We start from the raw sequence: 22,469 nt of genomic DNA, 5'->3' as shown, positions 1-22,469 counted from the left end.
TAAAAACTGCTTGGGGGTATATAAACTCAAACTTGGAATCATTGTAGGACATTTCTATGATGCTGACTAGTGTGAAAAATACACTAATGTGGCCAGGCATAGTAGCACATGCCTTTAATCCCAGCACTCAACAGGCAGAGGTAGGAGGATCACAGTTAGTTCACGGCAACCCTGAGATTACATAGCAAATTCCACGTCAGTCCAGGCTGGAGCAAGACCCTACATTGAAAAACAAAACAAAATAAAATACACTAATGTGCATGGTACTGACTGTGTGATTTTAGACCTTATAAAGAATATTTATGGGCTGGAGAGATGGCTTAGCGGTTAAGCGCTTGCCTGCGAAGCCTAAGGACCCCGGTTTGAGGCTCGGTTCCCCAGGTCCCACGTTAGCCAGATGCACAAGGGGGCGCACGCGTCTGGAGTTCGTTTGCAGAGGCTGGAGGCCCTGGCGCGCCCATTCTTTCTCTCCCTCTGTCTTTCTGTCTGTCGCTCTCAAATAAATAAATAAAAAATTTAAAAAAAAAAGAATATTTATGTCCAGACTATTTTATGCAAGTAGATATATTTGTTATGAAATGCAATGAGTAAAGGAGGTAAGTCCCCAATGAAAGAGAAGTAGTCTTTGCATGCTATTATTTTGAAGGTATTTTTAAAGAAGAATTTATAGCAAGGCAATCATTATTCTACATTAATATTAACTGCCAAATCAGTCAATAATAAAATATAATCAATCATAATAAAACATGGTATCTGCATCTCAGATTTGAACTGTAACAGTTGAAGGTAGTTTCCTATTAATATATATACTCATGTAGAAGACCGAACCAAGTATAACAAAAATTTAAGTCTCCCTTTCACAAAATATATTTTCTTCAAATTAGAACTCCAGAAAATGTTTCATTTCGAATTTTAAGAACCTTCAACTCTGTATTAAATATAGGTAATGCTCAATACCCTGTTAGAGTTCCTGTCATCATTGTTCATTAGTGGAAAAGCAATCAAACAGATTGCCTTCAAAGGAGCATTATGGTTCCCATTTATTGATATTACAGGTGATACTGAACTTTAAACTCATCTTTGGAGCCAGGTCTATTCTGACAGACACATTCAAACAGCTGTACAATGACAATGTAGATACTGATCTCTAGATCTGAGTCTTGGGCCAAGACCTATCCCTCCCCAGTTGACTGACCCTGGACATATCACACAACCAATCTCAAAACTGTAAAATAAGGGAGAGGAGCTAGGCGTGGTGATACACGTCTTTAATCCCAGCACTCAGGAGACAGAGGTAGGAAGATCGCCATGAGTTCAAGACCACCCTGAGACTACATAGTGAATTCCAGGTCAGCCTGAGCTGGAGTGAGACCCTATCTCGGGAAACCAAAATAATAATAATAATAATTAATAAAATGAAATAAGGGAGAGGGAATCCTAGTTCTAAAACATTAGTATTTATTCACCCTATCAGCCACAGATTTCAATGAACTTTCCTAAAGGACAGTTTTTAGTTTAAAATTTTCAACATCAAATTTGTATCTATCTAACTTAGTCTTACTAAAAATTCTGAGTTTATAAAGAAAAAGTTAGCTACAGCACAATTCTAATGCCAAAATACACTGAAGACCTAGAGTTGGTGGATTAAAATATAGGCCAGGTAACAGAAGGACTCAGGAGCTTGGATTTTACCTAATCATGTGATTGAAAGGGAGAGAGGGTCCACTACATATATCCCTTTCAAGGAAACTTGATACCTACCATTAACACTGAAAAAGTAATTGATAATCTCTATCTTTGCTCCTTCAATTCTTAATTTTACCTCAATGACTACAATTTAACAGCTAGACACAGGGCCTAACTAGAAACCTTTTTCAAGGTCATTCTGACCTCAAGTAATAAATAAATCAATTTATGTCACTAATCCTAACTCTACTATTTGTGTCCAATATGACTTTGGGTAGGTTCTTAACTAGTCACAGGTTTCCTTAATCTCACAGGGTTACAGTAAGAAACATATATGTATATGTAGTGCTTTAGACAGTGACTACTGACATGTTCCAAGTAATCCTGAACAGCTCTCATCTTGATGAATCACACACTCTTTGTAGTCTCTTCCAACCTCTGAGCCATTTCTCAGTCACTTATATGACATCGTTGTTTTTTTTTTTTTTAAATCTATCCCCAACCTTTTATGTGTGAGGTATATGGGGACATGGATGTTCATACGTATATAGGTGTCTTCCTCAATTGCTCTTCACCTTATTTATTTGTAAGCAGAGAGATGGGCATGCCAGGGCCTTTTGCCACTGCAAGTGAACTCCAGACACACGCACCACTTTTAAGTCTGACTTTATGTGGGTATGGAGGCATCAAACCCAGGCCAGTAGGCTTTGATTTACAAGTAAAATACCTTTAACAACTGAAAAACATCCTTCCCGCCCAGCTCACCTTGTTTTCTAAGACAAGAACTCTTGCTGAGTTTACTGCTCACTAATTTCGCTAGACTAATTACCAATAAATCTTAACTGCCTCACCAGTGGTGGTATTACAGGCACAAACTACCATGCCTGGCTTTTAAACTGGTGCTAGAAATCTGAACTCAAAGCCCTCATGTTTATGCAGCAAGTGCTACTTTACCCAACTCAGCTATCTCCCTAGCATTCCTCCTTTAGTTGAGACAGGTCTTGCTATGTAACCTAGTTTGGGACTATAGGCCATCACAAAAGACTGTAAAACCCACCTTTTCAGTTTTCTCTCATCAGCATTTGGAAACCCCAACTGTTCATACCCCACCCAACACACACTGCACTGTAACTGTAATTGTTAAACTGCTGCACTTCCTTTGCATCTTGAGCTCCATAAAGAAAGATTCCAACTCTGTCTTATTCACTGAGATAGTTCCACCAACCTCTGTTGTGTCCGGTTTAAATGAATGAATGAACACTATACACTTTCCTACTAATTTCATGCATTACTAAGGCTTCACTCACTATTTATCTCAAACTCAGATCTTTCCCCACTTCTAATTCCTACAAATCAAAGTCCTATAAGAATTTGGAGGTTAAGAAGAGTAGTTAGGAAGAACATCATTTGAATTGTCTAGGCAAGACCTGATAATGGTTTGAACTGTATTGGTGCTAGAGAAATGGCTCAGAGGTCAAGGTGCTACCCTGAAAAGCCTAGCAACCCAGGTTCAATTCCCCAGTACCCATGTAAAGCCAGATGCACAAAGTGAACTGTATTGGTAGCAAAGGTTGTTTTTTTTTTTTAAATGAGAGAGAATTGGCACACCAGGGCTACCAACCACTGCAAGCAAACTCCAGACACATGCACCACTCTGTGTGTCTGGCTTACATGGCATCTAAAGAGTTGAACATGAGTCCTTAGGCATTGCAGGCAAGCGCCTTAACTGCTAAGCCATCTCTCTAGACATTTTTAAAAATTAGGTTTTATTTATTTGAGAGACAGAAAGGCAAGCAGAGAGACAATGGGTACACCAGGGCCTCTAGCCATTACAAACTAACTCTACATGAATGTGCCACCTTGTGTATCTGCCTTGCATGCGTACTAGGGATCAAACCTGGGTCCTTAGGCCTCACAGGCAAGTGTCTTAACCGCCCTTGTGTGTCTTTTAATTCTTCAGAGGATAATTATGAACAAACTGGAAAACAGAGCTGAAAGGACTTATTAACTGGAAGAAGGAATCAAGAATATCTCAGAAATAACTTATTTAGATAACTAGTTTTATATTTTGGGAATGTTTTAATTAGAAAAAAAGCCTTTCCTTAAGTTTTTACTGTTTACAGTCTTGGCAAAACAACCAAAAATATTTTCCACTAACAAAGTAAATGGTATATGTCAGTTAAGAGCTTAAACAGATCCAAACACACATTTTTTTCTGAAGCACAGCATTCAGCTCCAGCCATTTCAAATGATTAACAAAAGTAGCATTATGATACCCATTTCACTGACCAGAAAAGTCCATTCCTCATATAATACTCATAATATTTAAGGTCAGGAAGTCAGAAATAATATTCTATCACTATATTTCAGTTACAAGGTATGGGAAAAAAACTCATTGTGATATGCTTCTTAATTACTGCACATGGCCTCTTATGTATTCAGAGTGACAATCCTGACATGTATGGTAAGTTGTATTTCTATACTAGCTGCTTTGTTGCAGGTCTTCAGTGAACCCTAAATGCCATGAGATGGGAAGAAATATGACTGATTATGCCACATCCAATTTTAGTGTTCATATTATATTCTTTTTGAGGAGAAAAACTTCTATTGATAGAGTCTATAAAATTCACTCTGACAAGGTATTCTGCCAGACTTCTTTAATATCTCTTATAGTATGACAACCAAAAATACTTCATAAATTATCAAGAACAATGCACAGCTCAAATAAGCTTCTTCCAGAGAAATGCAATAATACACAAAAAATAAAATTTAAAGGGATGTTTAAATAGCTGCCTTAGAGGCAAAGGGAAAAGAGAAAAATTAATGTAGCACTCACTTATCAAGGACCTCTATAAATCATGGTTAGCTACCAGGCTATATCATAAACTTCATAAGATATTTTTAAAGGATTGTTAACCCTGTTTAATGGGTAAAAGGAAAAAAAAAAAAAAAAACCTCAAGGGCTGGAGGGATAGGTTAGCTGTTAAGATCTTTGCCCGCAAAGCCAAAAGGACCCAGGTTCGATTCCTCAGGACCCATGTAGCCAGATGCACATGGGGGTACAAGCGTCTGGAGTTCATTTGCAGTAGCTGGAGACCCTGGCACACCCATTTTCTCCCCCCCACACACACTTTTTCTGTCAAATAAAAATAAAATATTTTTTAAAAATCAAGTGATTAAATGGCTTGCCCAGTATCACTTGGCTAACAACGTATAAAACCAACATTTGAATCCAAAAGTCATGTAGCCTCCTAGTAAACCACATTAGTCCTGTGGTGTTAAAAACAGCAAAATTTTACAGAATGAGCATTTTAATTCAAACACAGAAAACAACATTACCAGAACTCAAAAGATAGTGAAAAACATTAGAAAAAGGAACCTTTCACAATAGCTATACTGTTAGGTATGTCGTAGATGCTCCAAGACTTCCTGCTAAAATAAACCGCAAGAAGTGCAGTATGTCTCTTAGAACTCTGGACAAGACTGCTCAAAAAAAAAGTGTCTGAGAAATTAGATCCAGCATTGTTACAAGAAATATTTAAATGTTGTAATGACATAATCATTGGGTAAACATGGTTTAATTTTCCCTGTTCTGTGATGATAGCTTATGAAGGCCCAAGTACTTGGTATGGACATGCTGAAATGATCAACATGGATGCTAAAGATAAATTCTTAGAGATGCAAAGCAAGTATCTCCATTTACTATAAACAAAATGACAGTCCACTTCTTTAAGAAATCGAGCTCTATTTATATTCACTTTCCTGAAATGGCACACAGCTTTAAAAGGATACATTTATAATAAATCCCTGTATTTGGAAAACACTGTTGCTAAGCACCTTCTAACATTCAGCAGTTTATACAATTCACATCATTGCTACATAATTAACATCTTATGTTTTCCCAAAGAGTACAAACATGCTCATCTATGCTGCTAATTTAAAACATTATCAATTTTGAGGGAATTAATAAAAGGCTAAGCAACCAATTAGTTAGAAAGGCAGCCTAACCAGAGAAGTACAAACATAGATGTCTAAATGTCAGGAAAAGAATTGTCTACTTGAGATATAACATTTCAAAATAAAGCTGTTCTCTGGTTTAAAAAGTGAGCTGAAAAATATTAGATTTTTGGACAAGTTGTGGCATGTCAAATCCCACTCTAGTCAAAAATTAATTACAAAGAATACATAACATTTGAAAATAAATTTCACACCCAACTGTCATTATCTACTCAGTTATCCATTGAGAGATCCAATTACTGGAAGCATTTCCAACTTTCATATTCATATAGTGACAAACATAAAAGATATGGAAAATACAGTGAAATACTGGAATAAGAGATTACAAGTTTAGGATAAGCTCACTGCAAAAGATGATGTATCATTTTTACTAACTGGAACAGACTGAAAATCTCTGTAAAAGCAGTCTACATTTATGTAACAGAGACTATGTATTAGTATTCCATAAATACCCTTTAGAATACAAAAACAACTAGGAAACATAATTCTCAGGTTTAAAAAAAAACAGGGATTTATTATAAATGTATCCTTTTAAGGCTGTCTGTGACATTTCAGGAAAGTGAATATAAATAGAGCTTGATTTCTTAAAAAAGTGGACTGTCTTTTTGTTTATAGTAAAAGAAGGTATTTGCTTTGCATCTCTAAGAATTTATCTTTAGCATCCATGTTGATCATTTCAACATGTCCATACCAAGTACTTGGGCCTTCATAAGCTATCATCACAGAACAGGGAAAATGACAGTCCAGGAAGAGAAACAATTATCAGAGACAATACACACACACACACACACACACACACACACACACACACACACACACACACAAACAACAAAACCCAAAAGCACACACAGGTCCACAAATCATAGGCAAGTCAGTGAATGTCTTAGGAAAAAAATATGTGTGAGTATACTTATGCATAATCTTTTTTGGGGGGAGGAGTTGTACATGCATTTGGACACCTGAAGACAGTCTTGGGTGTCATTTAGATATGCCATCCACCTTTCTTTTTTCTTTTGAGACAAGATCTTACTGGCCTGGAATTCACCATAGCTAGTGCCAGGAATCCACTTGTGTCTGTCTCCCATGTTGGGACTACAAGCATGTGCCAATATACTTGACATTTTTTTTTTAATTATCTACTTATTTATTTGGGAGCGGCAGACACAGAGAAAAAGACAGATAGAGGGAGAGAGAGAGAATGGGCGCGCCATGGCTTCCAGCCTCTGCAAACAAACTCCAGACACATGCGCCCCCTTGTGCATCTGGCTTACATGGGACCTGGGGAACCGAGCCTCGAACCAGGGTCCTTAGGCTTCACAGGCAAGCGCTTAACTGCTAAGCCATCTCTCCAGCCCATACTCGACATTTTTTGTTTATTTTGTTTTGAGGTAGGGTTTCACTCTAGCCAAGACTGACCCGAAATTCACTATGTTATTTTAGAGTGGCCTTGAACTCACGGTGATCCTCCTACATCTGTCTCCCATGTGCAGGGATTAAAGGCATGTGCCACCTTGTCTGGCCCACACTTGAAATTTTCCTGTAGATCCTGGGAGCCAAACCAAGGTCTACATACTTGCAAGGCAGACACTTTACAAAGTTAGCTCCTCAGACCTACAATTATATTCTTAACTATTTCTTCAATTAAGACTTCTTTACCATTTAGAATTATTTGTCATTTTAAAGTTTTATTCAGAATCACTACACACCTACAAGAAAAAACATTCATTTCTCCTTGTACCTTATGGTTTGAAATACATTACTGACATATAAAAACTCAGAAAAGAAATTCATCGCTACTAGAGGTAGTCAGAGAATTATACTTCAAATAATCTGGTTATTTAAATCAGGCCTAAATAAGCAGTTCTTAAAGTACAGTCCACTGACATCACCTATAAGCCTTTAGAAATGCTCATTCATGGGGGTGTAGCTCAGGGGTAGAGCATTTGACTGCAGAAATGCTCATTCTTAAGATCCCAGCAGGATCTACTCAAACACAGGGAAAGAACCCAGGACGTTGTTTTAATAAGTTTGAAAGAGGGTTCTTATGTATGTTTAAGCTGGACAATCGGTTATGTAACTGTTAACTCAAATGTCTGCTCAGGAAGCTAATTTTCTCCACCAAAAGTAAGATATACAGACATTATTAAATACATACACCAGACAGACAAAAGGAAGAGAGAACCAATGGAAGTCTTCAAAGCATACTAAATTTGAAAACTATGAATCAATGACTTAATGACTAAAGTTGCCATATTTCAGAACTAAAGCTCTAAAATAATAAAATTTATAATTTAAAAATTTACATTTCTTTTATTACTACAATTTCTTTTAAAGCATCTTATAAAAATGTAAGATGAGAGAGCCGGGCATAGTAGCACGTGCCTTTAATCCCAGCACATGGGAGGCAGTGGTAGGAGGATTACTGTGAATTTGAGGCCACCCTGAGACTACATAGTGAATTCCAGGTCAGCCTGGGCTAGAGCAAGATCCTACCTCGAAAAGAAAAGAAAAGAAAAAAAGAAAAGAAAAGAAAAGAAGAAAAGAAGAGAAGAGAAGAGAAGAGAAGAGAAGAGAGAGAAGAGAAGAGAAGAGAAGAGAAGAGAAGAGAAGAGAAGAGAAGAGAAGAGAAGAGAAGAGAAGAGAAGAAAAGAAAAGAAAAGAAGAGAAAAGAGAAACAAAGAAACAAAGAAAGAAAAGAAAAAGAAAAAGAAAAAGAAAAAAACATAAGAGGAGGGCTGGAGAGATGGCTTAGTGGCCTGGACAACACTGAAACCCTACCTTGAAAAAACAAAACAAACAAAAAGATGGATCACAAATTCACAAACTGGAATCAACAGAGTGCTACAACTGGAAGAAAAGAAATTTTTTTTTTAAACCAGGCTTTGGAGCCAGTGTGGTGGTGCACACCTTTAATCCCAGCACTTGGGAGGCAGAAGTAGGTGGATCACTGTGAGTTCAAAGCCACCTTGAAACTGCATAGTGAGTTCCAGGTCAGCGTGAACTAGAGTAAGACCCTACCTCAGAAAACAAACAAACAAACAAAGGGCTTTGCATAGCATGGTGGCACACGCCTTTAATCCCAGCACTCTAGAAGCAGGGGGAGGCAGAGGTTGGAGGATCTCCACAAATTCAAGGCCACCCTAACTACAGAGTGAATTCTAAGTAAGCCTGAACTACAGCAACACCCTGCCTCAAATAATAATAATAATCTTTTTTAAAATCTTGTTATCAGGTTCTTTTTAATTTGCTGAATCAAAGGTTCATAAAAACTACTCAGATTTGAATACACTTTCCATGATTGGCATTACTCGGAATGAAATACTATACAAATATTAAAAGGTCTTTAAGAGCATCCAATGCAGGTTGACATGCCACAGTGAAGGTAGTAGCAGTCCTTAAACACTTTCATTGAAAACATCATTCTCATATATTTTTCAGGTTAAATTCTTGGATTCTGCTGTATACATTTTCAGCATTTCAACAAATACAAGGCTACCCAATAAACTAAAATGCAAATGCAACCTTTCTGGAGACACATCATCCCAATTACCACAGCACAGTAACAACACTGTCGCCATTAACACTTTCTCCTACGCACCTGTTTATGGTCAAATGTATATGTATATATAAACATGCTAAAGAAACACCTAAGAGAACATATGCTATCTGAGTGGTTATCTTTAAAAAAGAAGAAACATGAGTGATTTTCCTTTTTCAGGTTTCTGGACCATGTTTTTAAATTTCTTATTATGTTTCTGACAAATTTCATACATGTACATAATGTATTTTGATCATATTCACCTATTACTCTTTGTCCCCCTCTCATTCTGCTTAAAAACCACTTCCCATCAGCCCCTCCCCACTTTGATGTCCTTAACTTTTTTGTCACCAACTGAGTTACGAGTTGCTTAGGGTTTTTTTTTTTTTTTTTTTTTTTTTTTTTTTGGTTTTTCGAGGTAGGGTCTCACTCTGGTCCAGACTGACCTGCAATTAATTCTGTAGTTTCAGGGTGGCCTTGAGCTCACGGCGATTCTCCTACCTCTGCTTCCAAGTGCTGGGATTAAAGGTGTGTGCCACCACGCCTGGCTTGCTTAGGCTTTTTGATGAACATGTTTTGTGAATCGAAAAAATTAAGTCATTTACATAGGGAAATAAGCAACACAAATCATCAGTATATAAATAAATTAGTCAAATTTTTGCCAGCTATACATCTGATAAAGGGTTAATATCTAGGACATACAAAGAACTCAAAAATTACATAATAAGAAATCAAACAAGCCAATTAAAAATGGGCTATAGAACTAAACAGAGAGTTCTCAAAAGAAGAAATATGGGTGGCATATAAGCATCTGAAAAAATGTTCTATATCCCTAGTCATCAAGGAAATGCAGATTGAAACTACGTTGAGATTCCATCTCACTCCTGTCAAGTTGGCTACCATCATGAAAACAAATGACCATAAATACTGGCGAGGATGTGGAAAAAGAGGAACCCTTCTAGAATGTTGGTGGGAATGCAATCTGGTCCGGCCATTGTGGAAATCAGTGTGGAGGTTCCTAAGACAGCTAGAAATAGATCTACCATATGACCCAACTATAGCACTCCTAGGCATATATCCCAAGGACTCGTCTCATTACCTTACAGATGCTTGCTCAACCATGTTTATCGTCGCTCAATTCACATTAGCTGGGAAATGGAACCAGCCTAGATGTCCCTCAACTGATGAGTGGATAACGAAGATATGGCACATTTATACAATGGAGTTCTACTCAGTGGTAAAGAAAAATGAAGTTAAGAAATTTGCAGGAAAATGGATGGATATGGAAAGGATTATACTAAGTGAGGTAACCCAGGCCCAGAAAGCCAAGTGTTGCGCGTTCTCTCTCATACGTGGATCCTAGCTACAGATGATTGGACTTCTACGTGAGTAGGAAGGAAACTCAGTAGCAAAGACCAGTAACCTAGAAAAGAGATATAAAGGGAAGAGAAAGGAAGGGAGGGGGGTACTTAATAGGATGGTATTGTATATATGTAAATAGAGGAATAGATTAATGAGGGTGAAAAGGACCAAGTGAGGTCAGGGGAAGAGACTGAGTAAAGAAAAGGTGGAGGGAGGGCTAATCAAAATCTAAGAGAATATAAATAAATCATATGGAAACCTACTTTTTTGGGCAATAGAACACTCAGGAGCCATAGATTGTTGCTAGAAAATTTTCAGTGCCAGGGATGGGATACTTTCCAGTGAGCTGCTGGCCAGGGAGGTCCTTGATGCCCCCAAAACATTATGGGCCATTGCCGAGGCCCTTGGTTTCCCACCTGGAATAGATGGTAAGACCCTACTGCTGAAGACTCCACATACTTGGGCTGCAAGGCCAGTGAGAAATCCTGCTGGAACTGAGCTGATAACCTCCTTCATGTAGACCAGCTGACAGAAAGCAAACAGTTCAATGGGAGAAAGAGAAAACACCAGTGAAGATTCTCAACAGCAGACACTGCAAGCCAAATGAGCCAAGAGGTGCAATAGTGGCATGTCTGTCATGGTGGAAACCAGCTACCCTCTAACTGGCCTGGAGGCCTGCTCCATGGGAAGGAATACATCCCTGACACTGAAAACTTAAAACAGGGGTAGTCATGAGCCCTAGGGGTGTAACATCTACTGCTGTCTGGCTACATGTATATACTATGCTTTACAAACTGCCCAGTAAGCACTTCTCTTAATGTTCATACCCTTTTATTAATACTACTCTCACTCTGGGTAGAGAATCTTCTCTTTTCAGATGGCAGTGACTTTGCGATGACTCAGAAGACATCATGGTGCTGGAAAGAAGTGACAGGACTGCTCAGTACTGCAATATCTCTATCATACCTTCCAAGGCTCAGGGTCTACTGTGGAGAGGTGACTGAAAGAATGTAAGAGCCAAAGGAAGGGTAGGACTCCTTACAACGTGTTCCCCCCAGACAAAAAATGGCCTGGATATCCATGACCTCAAAGTGCCTAACACTACCTACATAAGACCAGCATAATAGGAGGAAAAGATCATGACATCAAAATAAGAGAGAGACTGATTGAGAGGAGGAGGGTATATGATGGAGAATAGAGTTTCAAAGGGGAAAGTGGGGGGAGGGAGGGTATTACCATGGGATATTTTTATAATCATGGAAGTTGTTAATTAAAAAAAAATGAATTAGTCAAGGGTTATCCTATCCACAGACTCATCATAGTAAGCCATCCTCACCTGCTTCATTACACAAGGCTTTCAAGTCTGCTCCGACGTATCCATGAGCACGATTTGCTAACTGCAGCAATTCAGCTTTACTGAGCAAATGTGGAACCCTTCGAAGCAATTTCTGGAGAATATCCAGCCGGTCCTGAGCACTGGGAACTCCAATCTCAATCTCTTTATCAAATCGTCCAGGTCTCCTGAGTGCAGCATCTAATGAGTGAGGGCGATTTGTGGCCGCAAGGACCAATACCCGCCCTTCACTTCCTTCCTAACAAAATAAAATAAAAACAAATCACCAACAATTAAAAAAAAAATAGTGCTAGTTGTGGTGGCACACGCCTTTAATCCCAACACTAGGGAGGCAGAGGTAGGAGGACTGCTGTGAGTTCGAGACCACCCTGAGACTCCATAGTGAATTCCAGGTCCGCCTGGGCTAGAGTGAGACCCTACCTCAAAAAAACAAAACAAAAAAAAATAAAAAGTATGGAAACAGACACTGGCTCTAAAGTTAGGAATGAAAGGAACTATCCACAGCACTAATTTTTATATTTCTATTAACCTATTTATTAACTTTATTTTTAACAAATTTTCATCATGTATTATTTTCATTACACATTTTTTGAGACAGTCTAAATGCTTTTTATCAGTTGCAGTTTACCTTCTTGTTGCTGGCGTAAAGCACCCAACCAAAAGTAGCTGATTGGACAATTGTTTATCTTGGCTTACATTCTCAAAGGGAATGAGCACTGGCTGGACATCAACTCCTCAACATCAGCAGCAGAAGTGTATGCCAAACTAACAAGCCAGGACTAATAAACCTTAAGGCTCATTCCCAGCAATACACGTCCTCCCGCAAAGCTCCACCTCCCAAACTACTACCAGCTGGGGGCCTAGTGTTCAGGACACCTATATTTGAGGGACACCTAATTCAAACCACATGACCCCCCAAAATTATGGTATTTATCTTGGTATCTGCCTTAAGTTGCTTTGTATTAAGTAGCTAGATGCCTTCCCTACTTGGAAAAGACTACAACCTATATTGTTTTCATGAAGAGCCAGGCCCATTAGCAAGTCAGCTATGAAATCTTTTTCATATATCTATTGTTTTCATTTCGATAATTTTTTTAATTCCTGAAAATATGAACTACATAACTAATATCAATGCTATCAGCCAGCCACACTTGAATATCTAATTATCTTTATGAAATTAGGAACAGCAAATTAAAAGAACTACAATCATTATTGGTCACCTATAGATATTGACCAATATTTTAGTCATATGATCCATGTGTGCAATTTCACAAAGAGAAGCATAAATGGAATGCAATTTTAAGAAAACTCAAGTATAATCAATTACACTGAATCTGCCAGCAGGAAATGCAACTACTATAAACTTACCAATTGTAAATTTAAAATCACAAATACAGGCCCTTATATTTTTCCAGACTAAGCATCAGTATACGTGCTTCAAGTCCTGCCAAAGGTAAGCAAACCGCTTCAATAACATCCCAGTGAGAGATAAGGGGGCAACCAACTATCCTGATTTCTTAGACTCTGGCCCTGAGGCCTCCAACTCATCCTTACATCAAGCACTCCTACAATTTATAATACATTCTGCATTTCAGAATGTTTCAGGTGATCACCCAGAAACAGATGTGGTTTGCTTAAGGTACACCAACCAACTCAATACCAAAAAGTCAACATTATTTTTACATACTCAATTACCAACAAAGAAACAAAACCAAAAGTTTAAATTCTCTAGAATTTTAATGTACAAAGGGAGGGTATGTGACTGTATCGCTAAAATTTCTTATGATTTTAACTTTAGTTATTTATAATCTAACCTAAGAAGTACATTTTCATGGTTAACCAATGTCAGGAATCAGAGCTATTTTCTTTTTTTAAATTTTTTTTGTTCATTTTTATTTATTTATTTGAGAGTGGCAGAGAGAGAAAGAGGCAGATAGAGAAAGAATGGGCACGCCAGGGCTTCCAGCCACTGCAAACGAAATCCAGATGTGTGCGGCCCTTGTGCATCTGGCTAATGTGGGTCCTGGAGAATTGAGCATAGAACCGGGGTCCTTCCGCTTCACAGGCAAGTGCTTAACCGCTAAGCCATCTCTCCAGCCCACAGCTATTTTCTTTATTTCTATTATTCTTTTCTTGTAACTGTATGAAAATATATGAATATTATAAGCATATGATAGCTTTTTTTCAACACTGGAATATGACCAGGTATGGTAGCACATTCCTATAATACTAGCAGTTGGGAGGCTGAGCTGGAGAATTTTAAGCCAATATGGGGTATATAGCAAGATCCTATCTCACAAGGGGGGAAAAAAAGATTCATGAACTTTTTCTGTTTGCTGAGACATGGTCTCATATAGCCCGGGTTGGCCTCAAACTCATTATGTAGCTGGTCTTGAGTTCCCAATATTCCTGCTTTAGCCTCTTAGCTAGAATTACACGTATGCATAATCACACCCCGCAGAACTCATGAAACTTCTTTACAATTCACTAAAGTTTAATACTGAATATTCCTTATTGACATGTTCTTCAGGTTTTTAAATTAAAGGCACCTATCACAAAAGAAATCATGGTAAATATTTTATATGGTGGAAAAGGATGCCAGGCTAAGGGTCCCTCACAGTTGTTACTTTAGGAGTACTCCATGCTTGATATTTTCTCTCATCAGAGAATAATCAAAAGACCCAACACAATCAGTAAAGAAGCAACCACTTTCTACACAAAACCGATTTTGGCACTGTACTTACTGAGCCAATGCCATCCATCAGTGTTAAGAGTGAAGCTACAACTCTTTTTTCCACTTCATTCTGAGCACCTTCTCTTTTTGGGCAAAGGGCGTCCAGCTCATCAATAAAAATAATTGATGGGTGTCTAAAAATAAACAGAAATGAAATATTTAACTTTTAATCTTTTTTTCTCCCCCCAGGTAGGGTCTCACTCTAGCTCAGGCTGACCTGGAATTCACTATGTAGTCTCAGGGTAGTCTCGAACTCTTGGCAATCCTACCTCTGCCTCCTGGGTGCTAGGATTAAAGGCGTGCGCCACCACGCCTGGCTTAATTTTTAATCTTAATTCTGAATTTCAATTTTTAAACACTTAACAAATTTAAACACTTAATAAAGCATCAGAATGTTAAAAAAAAAACTCTTAGATTAATTCTAGTCCCAATTATTAGCAACCTCACATTCTAATCTATTAAAAGGCACAGACAGCCAGGCGTGGTGGTACACGCCTTTAATCCCACCACTTGGGAGGCAGAGGTAGGAGGATTGCTGTGAGTTCAAGGCCACCCTGAGACTCAGTGAATTTCAGGTCAGCCTGGGCTAGAGTGAGACCCTACCTCGAAAAACAAACAAAAAAGGCTCAGACAGTACTGAGGCCTGTGTGTTACCAAGTGAAAAGTCTTAAGAAAAAACAGTCACTATACCCCAAAGTATAAAATAAAGGAATGCAGAAATTCACTAAGGTAGTGACAGGATACCTGAAAAGTGTGGACACAAAGATGGGAAACACAGCAAAAGAAGTCAAACCAAACATAGCTCTAGCCACTAGCTCCTTAGCAGAGGGAGGGAAAGAAAACTCCTCCAGAAGGTAAGGTGGGCAGCTGGTTAAGAAATTAGCAGTCCTACACCCAAGACAAGCCTAAAAGCTATCAAAAGCATGAATTAGCAATGAAGAGAAACCTCACTATATCACTCTATGACTTAGAGAACAGAAGCCAGGTACCATCTTGAGAGAGAACCTATTATTTTAAACTGAGCTACCCTGAGGATCTAAGAAGGGGAACAACCACAAGATAAAGAAGTCTGATAGCCCTGAGAGGCAGCTGTGGAGAGCCCAAAGGCCAAATACCTGGTAAGTGGAAAAGAGAGGTGGCAGGAGGCTCTGCTGTGATAATGACTGGCACAAGGAAAGGAGCCACCCTCAGTTGCTACAACTCATCAACAAGAATAACAACCCTGGAAATTGATATCCCTGAGCCTGAGGTCAGGTTCTGCAACCACCTATTGTCTCTTCACTTTTGCAGAGCTAGAAAAATCTGAAGTTCCAGAGGTCTTCTTGATTCCCACCCACAGCTGCATCCATCCCTCCAGCGGGGTGCTTAATACTTAGGTCTTGAAAATATAAAGACAGGTCTTCCACCCATATAATCTCAGGGTTGTGACTGCTTATCACACTCTTATAGCCCAGAGAAACCTCCAAGCTAGAACATATCAGGGGTCAACTGGTAGAGACAAAAGTATATTATGAATATGAATATTATGAATATTAAATCAAACCCATGTAGAGACCATATACTAGCACTCACCATAATAAAACAATGTAGCCTAGCCGGGCGTAGTGCCGCACGCCTTTAATCCCAGCACTTGGGAGGCAGAGGTAGGAGGATTTCCATGAGTTCGAGGCCACCCTGAGACTACATAGTGAATTCCAGGTCAGCCTGGGCCACAGTGAGACCCTACCTTGGGGAAAAAAAAAAAAAAATGTAGCCTAATCTATGGAATAGTAACTATGACGTTTAACAAAATTTTAAGCATAAAAAATTTAGAAAATGGGCCGGAGAGATGGCTTAGTGGTTAAGGTACTTGCTTCAAAACCCAAGTTTGATTCCCAAGAACCTACATAAGCCAGATGCACAAGGTGGCACATGCATCTAGAGTTCATTCGTAGCACTGGAGGCCCTGGAGTGCTAATTCTCCCCCACTCCACCTCCGTCTGTCTGTCTCTTGCTCTCAAATATATAATTAAAATATTTTTAAAGGCTTAAGAAATAAAATCTATTAAGAAAAGGAAATATATTAGATGTTTTTAGGTACTCTAGAGGGACTCAATTATATGCATATCAGGTCAGAAAACTCATCCAACAATAATCTTAATTTTTCTATGTCATGGAATTTAATTAAGCTTCCAAAACAATATTAAATAAAACTTCACCAAATCTACATTCTATTCCTAGAGGTATCACTGTTGTACCATTCTTTATTTTTGTGCATAAAGTGCTAGTATCTCACTTCAACACAGCTTTGATTATCTTAAAATCATCACAACATAAAACATACCGTAGAACAGCTTCAGCAAATATCTGTCGTAACTTTGCTTCAGTTTCACCATAGAATCTGTAATAAATAAATTTTAAAAATTGAAGATGCTTCTTATTATTTTTAAAGTTTTGTCTGTAAAATTTAGTCTGAATTTTCAAACATTTCTAGGATACTTATAATTACTTTCAATGTTATCTTCCAAACATTTTATATGTTATCATAAACGAAATTTAACAGGGCATCTACAGAAGACACATTCTTCTCAACAGCCCATGAAACCTCCAAAATTGATCATATGTTAGGCCATAAAGCATGCCTCCATAAAGTCAGGAAAACTGAAGTAACTTCCTGAATCATGTCAGATCACAATGCTTTAAAGCTAGAAATTAACAAGAGACACATAAAAAACCCCACCAGCTCTATTTGCAGATGAGATGATCCCACAAACAAGTAACCCAAAAGTCTCCATCTCAAAACTTCTAAAGGTGATTAATACCAGAATCACTCTTCACAGAGATTTTAAAATGATCTCAAATATAATATGGAATGGAAGCAGGGCTCAGATATCTAAACATATCCTCATCAAAAAAAAAAAAAAAAAAAAACAACCTCAGGAAATATTACTATATCCAATCTAAAGCAGTATTATAAAGCCATTGTAATAAAAACATAAGAAAAGAAACATAGACCAACTAAATAGAACTGAAGACTCAGACCTTAAGTCAAGTAACTATAGCTGCTTGATTTTGACAAAGGTGCCAATAATGTAGACTGGAGAAAGACAGCATCTTCAACAAATGGTGTAGGACAAACTGGATGACCATAAGCAGAAAAATGAAACTAGATCCACTTATCTCTCCATACACAAAAATCAAGTTCAAATGGATTAAAGACCTCAAGATAAGACCTGAAACTCTTCTATAACTGGAAGAGAAAATAAGAGGCACTCTCCACGAAATAGGAGTGGGGAAATACTTCCTGAACAAAACCACAGTAGTCCAGGAAATTAGATAAATCACTCATGAAGTTAAAAAGCTTTTGCACAAACTAATATACCATAAGCAGAGTCAATAGATTATGCATTGAATGAGAGAAAATCTTTGCCAGCTGTTAACACTGACAGAAGCCTAATACCTAGAAACTATAAAAGAACTCAAAAAACTAAACAAAAAAAAGTCAAATAATCCACTCCAAGTGGGACAGAGAACTGAGCAGGGATTTCTCAGAGGAAGAAATACAAATGGCTAACACATACTTAAGAAAATGTTCCATGGTTAGCTGGGCGTGGTGGCGTATGCCTTTAATCCCAGCACTCAGGAGGCAGAGGTAGGAGGATCGCCATTTGTTCGAGGCCACCCTGAGACTACATAGTGAATTCCAGGTAGACCTGAGCCAGAGTGAGACCCTACCTCGAAAAACCAAAACCAAACAAACAAAACAAAACAAAAAAAAAAAAAAAAAAAAAAAAAAAGAAAAAGAAAAAGTTCCATGGTTTGTTGCCTATAAATATAGAAGTTTTAAAGAATATAAAATAAAAGAAGAAAATGTTTAACATCTATAACCATTAGGGAAATGCAAATTAAAACAACCAGGAGATTTCACCTTACTCCAGTAAGGATGGCAGCCATTAGAAAAAAAAAAAAAATCTTAACAATGACAAATGGTGAGGATATGGGGAAAGACCAACCCCTCATCCACTGTTGATAGGAATGTAAACTTATATAACAACTGTGGAAATCAATTTGGAGATACCTGAAAAGAATGAACACAGAGCTACCAACAGACCCAGTTATTCTCTTACTGGGCATTTATCCTAAATGCTCCATGCATTACTATAGAGACATTTGCTCAACCACGTTTATAGCTGCTCAATTCATTATAGCTAAGAACTAGATTCAACCCAGATGCCCATCATTGGATGAATGGATAAAAAAGTTGTGGTACATTTACATTTACACAATGGAATTCTACTCAGCAGTAAGAAAAAAAAGACAGAATGAAATTTGTAGACAAACTGACAGCTTGGAACAGATCATTTTCAGAGAACTTACACAATCACAGAAAAACAAACGCCACATGGTGTCACTTATCCGTGCTTCCTAACCTGGACTTGCTCAAGTTGCTGACATACCTGAGAGGCAGCTCAAGGCCCAGACAACAGGGATGGATGGATTTGAGGGGAATGAGGGGAAGTATGTGTGTGTGTGGGGGGGGGGGGGGAGAAACACAAAGTTAAATCCAAAATGAGCTGATGTCATAGTAACCTTTATCCTTGAAGATAGCCTAAAAGATGTAACCCACAAAAGGAGTAAGGGAGGAGTACCTGAAAAAGAAGGCCCTGGTGAGGGTGGGATAAAGCCTAAGCTGAAAGAAAAAAATTTTTTTTTCTGTCTCTGAACTATAACTCCCAGTACCAGAGATTGGTTGCTACCTACACTGAGCTGTTGATCAGGGAGACCTTGGAGATCCAAAAATCATGACAGCTTTCTGTCAAAATACTTGATGACCTGCATGGGGTCAAGTAAGACCCTATTGCTCAAGACACCATACACTGCTGAAACAAGAGCACAGAGATACCTAGCTGTAATTCAGAAGAAAGCCAGACCCCGAACAGTTATCCCTGTCTAGTGCTGGAAAGTGGTATATAAGCTACTGGGGGGAAATGGCCAACAATGGTCTGAGCAACCAGAGGTCTAAGCTACTCAGAATCAAACACCCTGACAGGATGTACATACAAGTGCAATAGTGGCACACAGCCTCAGTGGGTAACCAACAGCTTTCTGATTTGCTAAGGGATACACTCAGTGTAAATGGAACCCATATCTGGAATTAGGAAACAGATCACAATCCTATGGAAATGAAGATTGTATTTATGTTCTCCAAGTCAAGCTCTCACTAGTCTTTGGCTAAAAGAGAGGTTACATACATCAAATTCCATATAAACTATGCTATTTTCATTCTCCACTGAAGAATCTGTTCTTTTTTGAAGGTAGCAAGACTAGAGGTGGATAAACTACCCCTCCAACTTCAGCCAAACCACAGCTGAATCCACAGAGGAATGGGGAGATGAGCAAGAGTGCTGCTTCCGAGCCAGATGTGGTGATTCACACCTTTAATCTTAGCATTTGGGAAGCAGAGGTAGGTGGATTGCCATGAGTTCAAGGCCACCCTGAGACTACATAGTGAATTTCTGGTCAGCCTGAGCTAGAATGAAACCATACCTCCAAAAACAAAACAAACAAACAAAAAAAGTGTTGTTTCCAGGCTGTTCCTGATAATCAGCCCCACAGGGTGGGAGACAGACCCTGAGGACACTCAACACCTACCACAGTAGAGCTCCAGAGGCTAACAGCTTATCACTAAAGTAGACTTAAAACTCACCAACCGTGGCTCAGAAAATTTTGCAGAAGAGGGGACAAAAATATTGTAAAAGCCACAGGTTGAAATATCATCCCCAGAGCCATCCCCTCCTCTCAAAAATAACTGATTACTGTTCCCACAATACATAAACTACAAACCCATGGAGAATACCTGCAACCCCACTGAGGAGCAGTTCCAACAGAATGAGGGCAGGGACAAGGGAAAAGAGAGTAACAACATAATATGTATCCATACACAACATCTTATTCAGAATAATAATAATAAACATAAAAAGTAAAATAAAATTATAGAATATTTCCCAAATCTAGGGAAAAGGATGCCCATCCATGTACAAGAGGCATACAAAATACCAAACAGAATCAGAAAAGAAACTCCCCACATCATATTATAGTCAAAACACTAAGCCTTTAATCCCAGCACTGGAAGGCACAGATAAAAGAACTGCTGTGAGTTGAGGTCAGAATAACACCCTACCTCGAAAAAAAAATTAAAATAAAACACTGAGCAAAGAAAAGGTATTGAAAGCTGAAAGAGAGAAATATCTGATCATATATAAAAAGATCTATCAGAATAAAGCCAACATTTTAATGGAAACACTAGAAGCCACAAGGGATTGGAATGACATATTTCAATACTCAAGCACCACAACTGGGCCAACCCAAAGTACTAGACCCAGCAAAAGCACCTCTTATAAAAGAAAGAAAACTATTCCATGATAAAAACAGACTAAAGGAATTTAGGAGCATTAAGCCAGCTACATGGGGATAAATAAACATATTCAAGAAAATCAGAAGAAAAACAACCAGTTCTAGCACAAACGACCCTCACCCAAATAAGAGAGAATGAGAACTCAAGTATTAAGATTAGAGATGAAGCAAGGCATAGTGGCACACGCCTTTAATCCCAGCACTGGGGAGGAAGAGGTAGGAGGATCACCATGAGTTCAAGGCCATCCTGAGACTCCACAGTGAATTCTCCAGGTCAGCTTGAGCTAGAGTGAGACCTTACCTCCAAAAGCCAAACAAAACAAAACCAAAAAAAAAAAAAAAGATTAGAGATGGAAAAGGAGATATAACAAACACAAATGAAATTGACAGAATCTTAAGGACATACTTCAAAAACCTATGTTCCACCAAATTAGAAAATCTGCAAGTGAATGAACTTCCTAATGCATATCGAAGTTAGACAAAGATGAGATAAATAACTTAAACAAATCAGTAACAGGCAATGAGATGAAAGAAGTAATTAAAAATCTCTCAGCCTGCAATAGTGGTGCATGCCTTTAATCCTAGCACTTGGTGGGGTGGGAAGAGGTAGGAGGATTGCCATGAGTTAGAGACAACATAGTGAATTCCAGGGCTACCCTGAGCTAGAGTGAGACCACCCCCTATGGGAGGGAGGGAAAGAGATAGAGTGATTACCCAATCAAAAATGTGTATGTCCAGGCAAGTTCACTGTAGAATTCTATCAGACTTTTATAGAATAAATAAACCACTGCTTCTGAAATTACTCCATAAATATATATAGAAAAGGAGGGAGTGCTCCCCTCTTCCTATGACCCCAGCATTACACTAGTAGAAAAATCAGACAGAGCCAGGTGTGGTGGCCTTTAATCCCAAGACTTGGGAGGCAGAGGTAAGAGGATCACTATGAGTTCAAGGCCACCCTGAGACTACACAATGAATTCTAGGTCAGCCTGAGCTAGAATGAGACCTCACCTAGAAAAAAATTTAAAAAAGAAAGAAAAAAAGAAAAAGTAACGCCAGGCATGGTGGCACATGCCCTAATCCCAGCAGTTGGGAGACAGAGACAGGAGGATCGCCATGAGTTCAAGGCCACCCTGTAATTACATAGTAAATTCCAGGTCAGCCTGGGCTAGAGTGAGACCCTACCTAGAAAAAAAAAAAGAAAAAACTGAAAAAGAAATAGACAGAGACACAACAAAAAATAAACCTGTAGAGCAATACCATTGATGAACAGAATATTCTCAATAAAATACTTGCCAACAGATTTCAAGAACATGTCAAAAAGACCATCCAGACCTTCTAGGTAATAGCTTGGTGCTGTAGCCACAGCAAAGCACTCTAGGGGG

At 38.5% G+C, this 22,469-nt stretch overlaps 1 protein-coding gene across 3 annotated transcripts in view; it reads right to left on the bottom strand.

The window, feature by feature from the left end:
* Spata5 (spermatogenesis associated 5) overlaps positions 1-22,469 on the bottom strand; it is a 257,900-nt gene that overhangs the window by 177,758 nt on the left and 57,673 nt on the right. For all 3 annotated transcript variants that reach the window (XM_004667022.2, XM_045131630.1, XM_004667023.2), the window contains exons 7-9: positions 17,015-17,071; positions 14,702-14,825; positions 11,940-12,195 (exon numbers count right to left, since the gene is read on the bottom strand). In XM_004667022.2, coding sequence (XP_004667079.1) covers positions 11,940-12,195; positions 14,702-14,825; positions 17,015-17,071 — 437 coding nt within the window. The remainder of the gene's footprint in view (positions 1-11,939; positions 12,196-14,701; positions 14,826-17,014; positions 17,072-22,469) is intronic.

Source organism: Jaculus jaculus, chromosome 12, assembly GCF_020740685.1.
Source record: "Jaculus jaculus isolate mJacJac1 chromosome 12, mJacJac1.mat.Y.cur, whole genome shotgun sequence".
Classification (NCBI taxonomy): domain Eukaryota; kingdom Metazoa; phylum Chordata; class Mammalia; order Rodentia; family Dipodidae; genus Jaculus; species Jaculus jaculus.
This window is presented reverse-complemented; position numbering and strand designations above follow the sequence as displayed.